This window comes from Gobius niger, assembly GCF_951799975.1.
Source record: "Gobius niger genome assembly, chromosome: 11".
Classification (NCBI taxonomy): domain Eukaryota; kingdom Metazoa; phylum Chordata; class Actinopteri; order Gobiiformes; family Gobiidae; genus Gobius; species Gobius niger.
The window spans coordinates 25,026,154-25,038,599 of record NC_136862.1 but is presented as its reverse complement, the minus strand read 5'-3'; the positions used below and the strand labels follow the sequence as shown (position 1 = coordinate 25,038,599).

The 12,446-nt window shown below is 41.4% G+C and overlaps 1 protein-coding gene across 2 annotated transcripts in view; it reads left to right on the top strand.

Moving 5' to 3' along the window:
- The window catches only part of gabrg2 (gamma-aminobutyric acid type A receptor subunit gamma2), a 96,179-nt gene extending 83,992 nt beyond the window's left edge, over positions 1–12,187 (top strand). Inside the window, exons 8-10 of one of the 2 annotated variants that reach the window (XM_079565989.1) lie at positions 3,073–3,278; positions 6,088–6,111; positions 11,382–12,187. In XM_079565989.1, coding sequence (XP_079422115.1) covers positions 3,073–3,278; positions 6,088–6,111; positions 11,382–11,660 — 509 coding nt within the window. In that variant the 3' untranslated portion in view covers positions 11,661–12,187. The remainder of the gene's footprint in view (positions 1–3,072; positions 3,279–6,087; positions 6,112–11,381) is intronic. The other variant, XM_079565990.1, reaches the window with a different exon arrangement.
- The last annotated feature ends 259 nt before the right edge of the window (positions 12,188–12,446 follow it).

Genomic DNA, 12,446 nt, shown 5'->3' with positions numbered 1-12,446 from the left:
ACCCTAACAATGTAATTGTAAAACATCAAATATGTTAACAAATAATACCCTTATCATGGCGAATCCGCTTCACCATCGTGGATCTGCTTCGCCTCCGGCCTGCAGCTTTCTATTATTACATTTTACACATTAAGTCTCATCCGTGGCCCAAATTAATATTTCCATGTTTAGAAAAGCACTGAATTTCACCTCAGTTCCTCCTCCTCCTCTGAGTCAGGAGGCACGGAGGCAGCCAGGTGGTTCAGGAGTGGATTAATACTTTCAACATAATTTCTAATCCTTCTCCGCTTTTTCTCTCCCCCCCCGGGAAACAGCAATTCACCCACAATGCCGCGGCGCTAATCTCCGACCGACTGGTTTCTTTCAATCCGCAACAAATATAGACGTACATCATCTTCCTTATGCGGGCGCGATGTTTACGTAGCGAGTGTACGTGGGCGGTGTGGACCCTCTTGTTGGGGCTTTGTGCTAATCTATTGTATCGGGTCAAGCTTACGGACGCATTTCCCCTTAATGTGCTATGATCTGGTCCACTCCCCCAACATTGGAATCACACGGATAAATACGTAGTGGTTGTAGTAGATTTAGATGTATGGGCTTGGGCAGATGGTGCATTTAAGTGCGTGGGATAACCGACTTCCAGTTAATGGTTGCATGACGTAGGCCTGTATGGATGAAGACGAAAGAGGAGGGAGAAAACAAAACAGATGCTTGCTCCTCCCCCAACTGCAATCAAACTGCACCCATTAATCTTCTTATTGATTTGTTACTAAACAAGACAAGTCGCTGCGGTTGTAACACAGTAATGTATTCTCCATGGAGGTTACAGGAAAATCGGAAAATCCATTGATGTATTGAGGCTAATTCTACCACGATCTATGTAGAGTTGTGTGCCAAAAATCATTCAGCATAGACAAAATGCCCCCCATAAGCAGAGAAAAAAACTGGCACTTGTTTTTGTATAAACAATCAAATGCACAAACCCTTTATTTCTCACTGTAAATAAAATGTGGGATGCTAGAAATGCTACAGGAAAGTTAGGAATGACTTTGGGCCACAGTTGACACTCTTTTATTATTCCTAAACAAAACAAATAAATGAATCAGATAAAGGGCTTTTAAGTTAACTCGAATCGATGTTTACAGCATAATTTTCTACCCTCTTCTTTCCAAAATGGATTCAATTCTTTTCCGCAGGCATTACACATGTCGTGGGCTGAAAGAGTAAATAGAAGTTTCACAACGATGAAAGTTGTATGAGCACATTTTGTTTTGAGTGGAAGTCGATCTTTTTTTCTCTTCCCACAGTTACCACACTATAGATACAGAAGGGGGAAATAACTACTGTTTCACCGACTGCTCCACCAAATGCTTACTTATGGATTAATTTTCTGCCAAATAAAGATACAGAGACACAGAGAAGGACAAAACGGTCCAAATTTGTGCATGTAAGAGGAAATGCTAACCATAATGCTAACATGAGATCAGTGATGGCTCATGATGCCAGTTCTTTCCGCTTCGACTGAACAATTTGGTGTCATAACATCCATAGCTTCCCGATTATGACTTGACTTTATTGATGTGCGCTAAATATGTTATAATAGTATATATTTTTTTCCCTCTTTGTAGATGCTATTTCCCATAACAGACTTCCTCTTCCTTCGCTAGGCCATGGACCAAAGCATGTCGCATTGCCATCTGTATCTATAGAGCTCAACAGTCCCACCCACTTCCCGGTCCTTTGCCGGAAGTCAAAATCCCATTGATATTTCGCATTGACTTCTCAAAAAATATAAATACCAAGAGTTTAAAAGAAGCAAGGCGCAAGCTCATCAGCTATGTTCTACCTACCAATCATCATGTGGACATTTTACAAGAGAGAACACACTAAGTACCTGATAATATGGCAAAATGGTTTTATAACTTTTCACTTAATAAGGTTTTAGATAAATTGTGTGTTATGTCTGTCATGTCTATTTTATGAGTTATCACATAGCTGATTACCCTGCGTCATGCAAGCTATGTGACTTTTAGAAAAGTCAATGCAAAATGGGATTTTTACTTTTGGCTTGGTTCTGCCTGTAGATAAGATAAGATAAGATAAGATAAGATAATCCTTTATTGATCTCACAAAGGAGAAATTCACTTGTTACAGTCGGCGTTCAAGTATAAACCCCGGTAGGGTTTCCCAGGGCAAACAGGTCCTAGGTGACGGGTCAGACATAGAGCGGTTTATTCGTGAGGTCGTCCTTCTGTGGACCCACCACCTGCAAGAGGAGCCATAGGGGCTGGTGCAATGTGATTTGGGCAGCTCCAACTTCTGCCTCTACGACCCGGCAACAGACAAGTGGAAGAAGATGGATTTATGGATGGATGGATGGATGGATGGATGGATGGATGGTGGATGGATGGATGGATGGATGGATGGATGGATGGATGGATGGATGGATGGCACCGGAAGTGGCCAGGACTGTTGAGCTCTATAACAACAAATACATATGTTATCAGTGAAATCAATTCACTTTTTTACCCTTACCGAACAGAATATAATCCTAAGAAACGGTGAATGTTCACTCCATCATTGTGATGTTATGATGCATATTTTCTACCGAAAAAGGTACAGAGACCTGTAGAGGAAGATAAAAGGGCTAAATATGGTCATATTACGCCAGAAAACCTTGGAAGAGTGAAATAATAATTCCAACAGGTCTTTTACCCTATGCCCTGGCCATGCTCCCAAGAATGACTCATTGGTTAATGTAGATGAAATATCTATTAAATATTTTGTCCAAGAGAAAGGTATAAGAATGGGCGAGTCATCACACATGGCCTAGTCAGGAACCCCCAGGACCCTGAGCATGTAGCTCAAGCAAACAATAGTGTTTTAGGTCTCACACAACAGTATACACTTTGATTATGAAGGGACTCATGGGGTAAGTTTTATGTTTTTTTTTATACACAGATGTTGTTGTTCACACCCGATTTGGCTGGTTCCACTTTTGCTGAAAGTTGACTGCGGTTTCGCTCAATTTGTCGTACTTTTACACACGTTTCCCCCTCTTGTTCCCCGCAGGCATCACCACAGTGCTGACCATGACCACCCTGAGTACCATCGCCCGAAAGTCCCTCCCGAAGGTCTCCTACGTTACTGCCATGGACCTGTTTGTCTCCGTGTGCTTCATCTTCGTCTTCGCCGCGCTCATCGAGTACGGCACGCTGCACTACTTTGTCAGCAACAGGAAGCCCAGCGCCAAAAAGGACAAGAAGAAGAAAAATCCAGTGAGTCGCTCTGTGATTAATACCTCTTTATAGCCACTCAGTGTTGCCCCAGTTGTGTCTCGAGCAACTTACACTGTAGGATTTCTCTCACTGTTGCACCAATGTACAGTACAGCGCAAAAAAAGGTATAGGAAAATGTTTGTTTTCTTTTCTTTTTCATGGTGATAGCTGTTTGTGACCTAATTGTAACAGCAGGTATCCATAAACTAAAAGGTGTGGGATTTTATTCACAGAATGTGTGGTTCACAGAATGCCCGTGTGGATGCCCCGTCGGAGCTCAATTTCCCCCATCAACTTAAAACACATGCTGGCCAGTCTCCCAACTAAAACCTGATCAAATGCAGAGAACAAATAAAGTCTCTCTGGATCTGGGCACATTGACTAAAGGCCCTATTCCTGATTATTTTTGTTTACAAACTATAAAAGCTCAAATCTAAATGCTTTTATTATTAGATGCACTGCACACATGGGTAATAATGTCAAATCAGGCAAAGGGCCTTCAGTCCAGTTCGCCGATAGTTAACTCTGGCTCATTTAGTACTGCAGGTTGATGGTCAGAACATACACATACACATACACAACAAATACACAAAAAAAAGATTTAAAAAAAAAAAAGTACTACAGCCTAGATCAAATGCATTATACTAATTGACAATTATGTTTATCGCCATGTAAACATCCTTTAAAACACATTTACCATTGAATAGGTGCTTCTTTTGGATTCTTTTTTGTAATTTAAAATATTTTGATCTGTATGTCCTCTTTTTCAAACACCAGACGTAGGAAAAAAAAATATGCAAGGTCCTGTCTGGTCCGGCCCATTCCACCATTTTGTTTCATAAGCTTTAATAGTCCCACACAAAATCATTGCTTTCCCCAAAAGAAACCTCTCATTGATTCCCCTCACCCAAATTGCATTTTGAGCTTGGATAGATCTGTCACAAGCGCATTTCCAGACCAACTAAAAGGTCAGACGCGAGCTTCGGCGCTTTGAGGACACGCATTAAAACAGTAAACAATGCTTTGCCCGTGCGAGCGCCATTAAGAGCTCAAAATGTGACGTGACATTGGGCTAAAAGGAGCCGGAGAATTGAGACCGTTCTTGGGGGAGGAGGCGGTGAATGAAACGGGGGCACTCTAGTCTCTGCAGCAGGATTTACACTTGGCCAAAGCGACTGTCTCGTGGATGACTGAGTGTATAATGAAGTGGAAGGTGTATCGCGGCTTGCCATCTCACTGGGCTTTTCTCGGGATGCTGCGGGAACAAAGTAGGCAGAAAAATGTTGAATTTATTTTGGGTGTTCATGAATACTTCAAGATGGAGAAAGCCATGGAATAATGTGAATGCTGCACCTTATTTCGGGGGGTTGGTGGGGGAGGGGGGATTTGTTTATCCACGTTTCACAAGCACCATGGCTAATGTCGGCCTATATCCCATGGAATTCATCAGGCATACAGTACAGCCGGAGAATGCATTGGATAACTCTTTTAAAAAGGAAACCAATACATGGAAAGATTCTAACTAACATTTGGTCCATATGGACAAATACAACACTTTTAAAGGTTTAGATCAGCTTTGGAACAGTGAACATGTAGCTGTGACCGACGTAAAAATATTGAATTCAACGTTTTGTAAAAAATAATCTGGAGTTTGGCCTTTTTTTTAATGATATTACGCATCAAAATACAGTCTTTACCAATGGCCGCCATTGCTGTAGTACCTCCATATCGTCACTAGGCCCCTTTTGAAAAGCATTGGAGTTTAGACACATTAAAAACAACTTTAACGCCTGGTTTCAATTTTTTCAACACTAGACTAGGCTAGATATTCCTCCTGAGATAACGCTGGGTTAATCATAATATATGAAACCAGGCTGGTTTTCGTAATATGAATTTTTGAAATCTCGTACTTAATGAGGCGCGGACTGTTAGCATTGGAGCAGCGCAAGCTACACGTCACGCAAGGGCCGAGTCTACGGTGAAGATCCCGCCCGTATGTCCTTTTTAGGAACATGCTTCGTCAGAGCTGGGGAGGGGGAGTCTGTAAATCCGCCATGAATTCCCCCTCGACCGTGGTCATTATGGTAAACGGGGAGGAGTGAGCATAAGACGTCCATTTTTTTTTTTACAGTCTATGGTCTTTACTCACAGAGATATGTTGATAGAACCCTAAGGCAAGCTAAAAGTACTGGTACTGCAACTGGTCCATACGAACCACTTGCAGATCCACAGTTTAATGTACGAGTATGGTAAAAGGACGAGTAACAGCTCACACAAGTAACAAGTATACAACGCAGTTTGGGGCAGTCTTTTGATCAATACCTAAATCAATAGATCTCTTGATGAAGTACCGCTTTTTGATATTGATACCAAAACAGGCCAAACCGCAAATTGTTGTAAGTTGAAATGAATATTTTCATTTGTGTTGCGACTACACAGAACCACTGCTCTGTAGAATATACTTGAGGGACAAAAACATTACCTGAGGGGATCTTTTTCCTTAGCAAACTGACAAGTACGACATGTATATTCAAGTAAAGTTTCATTTAAGTATATTATGGTATGTGTGCTATGTTTTTCATGCATTTCTCTGTCTCTGTTTGTAAAGTACATGTCTGCAGTTTATTCTCTCTTTCTTCGTATATGTTACATATATTGTATATATATCAATCATGTCTTTTCACACCCTTTATTTTCAGTATTTTTAATTATTATTTGTATGTTTTTTTTTTTTTTTTTTAATGTGTCTATCTGTAATCTTTGTTTTGTGTTAACTCCACATTTTCTTTGTCTCCCGTCTGGACTAAAGCTCCTGCGGCTCTTTTCCTCAAAGGTATAATAATAATCATCATAATAATATTCATAACAATGATGTTGCCTGTCTCTGATGCATGTGTCTGCTGCATTTTGAGCTTTTCCGAACCTCACAGCTTCACTGTCCGACAGCCCCGCCCTCTTTTCCTCTTTATACTAAACCTATATATGTATTGTATAGTATATGCACTCACACAATGACAGCAGGTTTCAAAGCCAACACTCAAAAGGGGCACTTCGCAGTGCAGAGGCAGCTGCTGCAGCCAGAGCGATCCTGACTTTAAAGTGTTCAAATCCCACTTTTCCCGTTGACGCTGGCTCCCTCTGTCCTGTTTCACTCATTATGTTCTTGTTGTTGTAACTTACGGCACAGCTTACGTTTTTTTGTTCTTCTTTTCCCTAATTTCAAACCTGCCACTGAATCTTAACCTACGGACGTGGACAAAATTGTTGGTGCCTTCAATGAATAAAGAAAAAAAAAACGGATCACCTTTTTATAATTAAAATGGCAATGAAGCTGGCGTTTACTGAAATATGACTATTGGGAAAATAGTAGCGAAAATAAAATATGAGAGAGATGAACGGTAATTCACAATCAAATCCAATTTTGAATTGTTGAAATTAGACATTTTTTGGCTTAAAGTGATAGTCTTTAAGTTTAAATGTTTTATAAATGTTGTAGATTGAGTGTAATTCACCACCTGGGCCTGCAATTTGACGTAACGTAAATAATATTACATCATATTTCTTCTAATGTACCTCCTTTTGCTGATTTTCGAAACTGATCAGAATCCCTGGTGCCATAACTTTGACCAATGAGCCGAGCTTTCCTGTTAACCGGCCAATCAGGTCCATTCAGGAGGGGATCATTTACTTTAAAATATGTTTTTCTCCCTCTACTCATTTCACTAAACTGGGTCCAATCAAAAGGGGTGGGGGCGGGACATAATTGTTGGAAATCTGTTTCTCTTTGCAATCTTACAGACTATCACTTTAAAAGCAGATCAATTGTACACTTAAAATAAGAAAAAAGTAGCAAAACTACAGAATATCAAATCTTAGTGCTCCTGGGTATGTTTAAAATGCCTAAAGCCTTTAAATATCTTAAAGCTTCCGTTCACAATATTTGTGTTGAATCTCAGTCATTTGGAAAGTCTTCAACTCGTCTAATCCAGTCCAGTAGACGATATATTCAAAATATCTCCTGTGACAAATTCCAAATCAATGTCAATTATTTCAGGTAGCTTTGTTAGGTCTGTTGCTTTTGCCAGTGCCACGTTATCCCACGTGTGTGTTTTTGTTCCTTTAATCGAAGCGCGCCTCACATTTGTCCACGCCTGTTGTTGTTTTCAAACCTGACGCTTCCCGTGGAGTCAGCAGAGCCTTAACAGACTGAAACGGACAACCACAAATGCGCTGGGGCTAATTACAGTCGCCGGGCCCATTCACACAAGATTAGCACGGCGTAATCTTTAAAGGAAATGCCCATGTACAGAAGGGGGTGGGGTGGGGGGGGTGGGGCAACCAACCCACAGCTAAATTTAGCCCAAAATGACGCTTTAATCTCCGCTCACACGCACAGGTCAGGGCTATTAGCGTCCCGTTGAGTTCTCTACGAGCAAAAGAGGTTGTCTGTTTTCAGCCAGTTAAAGCTGACAATGCCACTGTCTTGTATGATTTTGTCTTTTTGAACTTTTTCCTTTGCTAACACTGGTCGACACAGTCCGGTTCGACCGCGCGGCAGGCCTCATTTATGCGCCTTCTGCTTGAGCTTACACTTTTCTTTTCCTTTTTTGTTTTGTTTTTTGGTGGCACTACCGACCCCCCCCTTTGAAACTGACTCATAACCTCCTCAGATGAAATTCCTTTGGGAAAGCCTAAAAAATATGTTTGCATTTCATGGTTATGCATTGTTTTCAAAGGGACAGTTTGTCTATGCACAAGTGCTGTGCAAGAGATTCTGGTAACTTAACTGTGTGATGCTTGCTTGTTGCTCGTAATGCTTCAAAGAGAAAAGCATTGGCCTAATTCTATTTGGTGCATGGCCATAGTTTTGCAATTGCAGGGAAAACCACAAGTAAAACAATCTGTTGTAAATGTAAATTTCTTTCGGAACAAATGTGCGTTGTCATCTAAAAGGAAATTGGAATAAACATTCGAGTGAGGGCAGGGGAAAGAGTTTGAGGAGGTGTCCCTGTGTCCCTTCGATCTTAAAAGTTAACTCTGCATGATTTAGGCCCTTCAATGCAATATTCATCAATACTATTCATTTCTATTGAAGTGTCAAAGAACACCGATTCGAAATGCACACACGAATACAGTCTCCAAGAAATGTAAAACCCTCCTTTGTAGCCACTTATAGATTGCCCTTCTTGACAAAAAAGATAAACATTTCACATGACAGCTGCTGCCACCGCCTGAAAGCAGAAAAAGGTGTAAACTTTCACAAGTTGAACTTTGGATAGTGCCTGCCTCCACTGTCTTTTGATAAATGACGAGCGTGACACCCAAATTTATCAGCGAGGTCAAAGAAGCTGGCGCACCGCCGAAAAGAAAAGACAAATTTAATGTGCCAAACAGCCAACAGTCCAATTTGTGCAAAGGTGGCGTGGCATTTGGAGATAAAAGCCCCGTGAAAACATCGAATACTAATTGTCTTCCCTTAGAACGGGCCGCTGTTTCTGACGCCGCTGCTCCACTTTCAGAGGGGAATGTGAACAAAAGCAACTTCTCTATATCCCTGTAGTGGAATCATTTCCTTTAGTCCCTGTAGTTATTTCTTTTGTAAATCGCCTTATTTGCTGTTCTTGCAAATGTGTGGTTAAGCTTTCACCACTTTGCCAACTCTTGTCATGGTTTGTGACTTCTGTTGCCACAGGAAGGGAAAAATCTGTTCAAATCTAATTCAGTATTATTCTCATGTCATACTGTACATTTTCAGTATAATGTCACAAGTGCACATAGGAATAAAGACTGTATGGCTGAGGCTTGAATTCTATGATAAATTCAAGCCACTTTTGCTTTTTGCACATGAACTTTGTAATACTCGTTTAGGCGCTATTTATAACCCGGTTTGCCGCTGACTTTGTGCCAATAGCCCGCCCCTGTCTCTAATGTAGGTCGAAACGCAATGTAGAAAATCCACACCGGTTCAAATAATTGCATTCCGCTGAATCACGGCGCATTTAACATTATTGCATTGTGTGTTTACAACAAATTGCCTTTGGCCATCTGTCTTCTTCAGTCTTCCTTACCGCCCTCCCGAAATGTTTCGCTAATCACAATTAAAAGTAAGTTAGCGATGCCTGACGCCGCAGCTACACTGCTACAATAGGATAAAGCCGTTTGGAAATTTGCCGTCAGCTACTACGTCCCAACCCAAAGGTGTAATTTGCATGGTGCGGCCTGTGGGGACGACGCCTTTGTTACTGGGAGCCTCGCTAATTACAACCATAGGTGCCACTTACGGGCCCATTTGTGTTTTCATGACATTAGAAGGGGTCCTTGGGTGAGTGCAAGGTGCAAATTGCATTTCTGAGGGTAATGATAGAAAGCAAAGCGGGGGAGTGGAGTTTTGGGAGGGAAAACAAGCTGGGACTGAGAAAGAGGTTATCAGTCACATCAAAGACTGATACCTACTATAAGTCTAAATAGTAGGTAGCCATTTGAGTCCGGTATACCGTTAAGTGGGAAACTCTGGACAGTGACACATATGAGACACTTATGAGAAAATAATTATGTTCCCAAACCTATTTAAATGTTTGGTGCTATTGGTGGTTTCTTTTAGCTTATATTAACTACTGTACTTTTGCACGACTTCAGAATGTGAAAGGCAGGATTTATTTCAGGTGGGAATAGCTATGCTATATTTACCAGAATAACCACAATCTCAGCTATATTTATACAGTATACACCACAAAAAGGTCGCCATTGTAGCGTTTTTTTCATTGTTTTTGCCTTTTTAGAAAGCAAAAACATCAAAGATGTCATCCTCTATTTATCTTTTAAGAAGGGCTCAATCTCAACTATAACCAAGGCCAAAACAAAACAGCAAGGGTACATTCAAGAATGTACAAAAATACATTTGAGGTAAATGTCAACCACATAGTGAAGTGCAGAACAGGGAACATCAGGGAAAGCTTTTTGCACTTATTGCAATTGCAATTATTTGACAGATCAGTTGCTGCATTTCATTTTCTGGAACCTTACCCGCAGAATTTATATTCAAAACACAGTGGGCCTCTGTTGAGTTATCCAATTGGCTTAAAAGAAAAAAAGAAAAAGATAAATACATATGAGTCAGTCTTCTAAACGGCTCTTCGGCATAAATGGATCCCACAGTTTCAGCTCCCATTAAGTATTAAACATGGTAATACAAGATGTAAAAAAAACATGCTTTGGAGCGATAACATGGAAGAATGCATTTGGCAGATCTGTTTCTATATTAAAGCAGAGCAAAGTAACTTTTGCCCCCAGAGGCCACAAGCAACATTCCACTCATTAACTGTCCGTGAGACTAAATACTACGCTGAGAAAAAACAAAGGGAGAGGGGGATATTGTACATTGTGCTACAAACTCGCTCACACTTGGCTGTAAATACTGCTAAAGTGGCGCCAGCCTACAGTTAGCTTTACCCGTTAGCCTGTTAGCTTCTTTTGATTGTGATCAACCAAATAACAACGTTTTCCAAAATGTTCATCAACAAAACGAAAGCAGTAGACAGAATCCAGTCAGGACTTACCTGTGCCATGTCATAAACCTCAGAAATGCTATAGCCAAAAGTGACTTTGTAAACAACTGACAGCAGTTTTCCATTAGTGTGTATTGGGGCTGCTGGGTCGGAGGCAGGGAAAGTTGTAATTGTGGTTTTCTGGCCAGAGACACCAGGGGGAGATGAAAGACCCCCCGATCATCCCATTAACACTTGTATTACCCTCAGAGGGACTACGACAAGGATTGATTAAGGTAAAAAAAAGTTACTTAGTTCTGCTTTAAAATAAGGAAAATAACAGTTGTTCCTGGTAATAGACAGTTTTTACAGGGCTTGGATTATTGTCATGTAATTGTAATTGCCATAATTACCTGGTTATTACACTAATAGGTGCTAGGCAATTCCCATCCTATTACCATGCTACTACTGTACTGGGCTGTAAAATGCTACCAACACTTAAGCTTGAAATTTTACAGATACATTTCCCTTCCGTTGATTCTCAAGAACGCCCAAGTGTGCCGTCTCCCTCTAACACCCCCTTCTTGTCTTCTCTCCCTTGTAAACAACTCCTATGTAGACGCCCACGGTCGACATCCGCCCGCGCTCCGCCACCGCCATCCAGATGAACAACGCCACGCACATGACGGAGCGCGACGAGGAGTACGGCTACGAGTGCCTGGACGGGAAGGACTGCACCAGCTTCTTCTGCTGCTTCGAGGACTGCCGCACGGGGGCGTGGCGGCACGGGCGCCTCCACATCCGCGTGGCCAAAATAGACTCGTACGCGCGCATCTTTTTCCCCACCGCGTTTGGCCTCTTCAACCTGGTCTACTGGGTGTCCTACCTGTACCTCTAGGGATCAGGCGCGGAAGTCCTCGGGCCCTGGCGCACATCGGTTTTTGCATTATTTTTATTTTATTTTAAGTTCTTCGCCCCCACAAGCAAGCAAAAAGGACTTTCGGACGGAAGCGAAACTGGCTTGAACTATTCTGCGTTCATTTCGCGTTGATTTCACTCATTGTTTAAGTCGTATTTAAAAACGGAACAACTAAAGACACTGCGGATCTTGTAGCATTACATCTTTAAACGGCATGAACTGGTTTTGACGATTGTTGTGAGAATATTGTTGTATGTGGACGTAACATTTGATTTGGGGAGAATTATTGGGTTATAGCTGCTTTTTTTTTTTTTTGGTATATCATTCATTTTCAGAATTTTCAAAGCAATCCACAACCATAGGAGATAAAGTTATTTTAAGGGGGCCAGTATCACAAACGTTAGCTCACGTTCCGTATCGCAAACCACAAACCGACAAGCGACTCAGTTTTCAACTAATTCCATGTCATGCCGTGAGAAAAATACCTTCCTAGACACTTCAGCTCTCTTCTATTCGGTTACATTCTGATCCCTTAGGTAGAATTTAACCCTTTAAAGTGATAATCTGTAAGTTTGCAAAGTGAGGAGAGAGTGAAATTTGAAAGCAAACAATCCAATTCCTTCCCTCTTTAACCAAAAAGCCCTTCTTTGTTGGCAGAATGAGGAGAGCAGGAACAGAATTTTCAGAAGTAAACGATCAAGCTCCTCCCCCTCCCTCTTGATTGGACCTGACAGGCTGGTTCACAGGAAAAGCTCGTCTCATTGG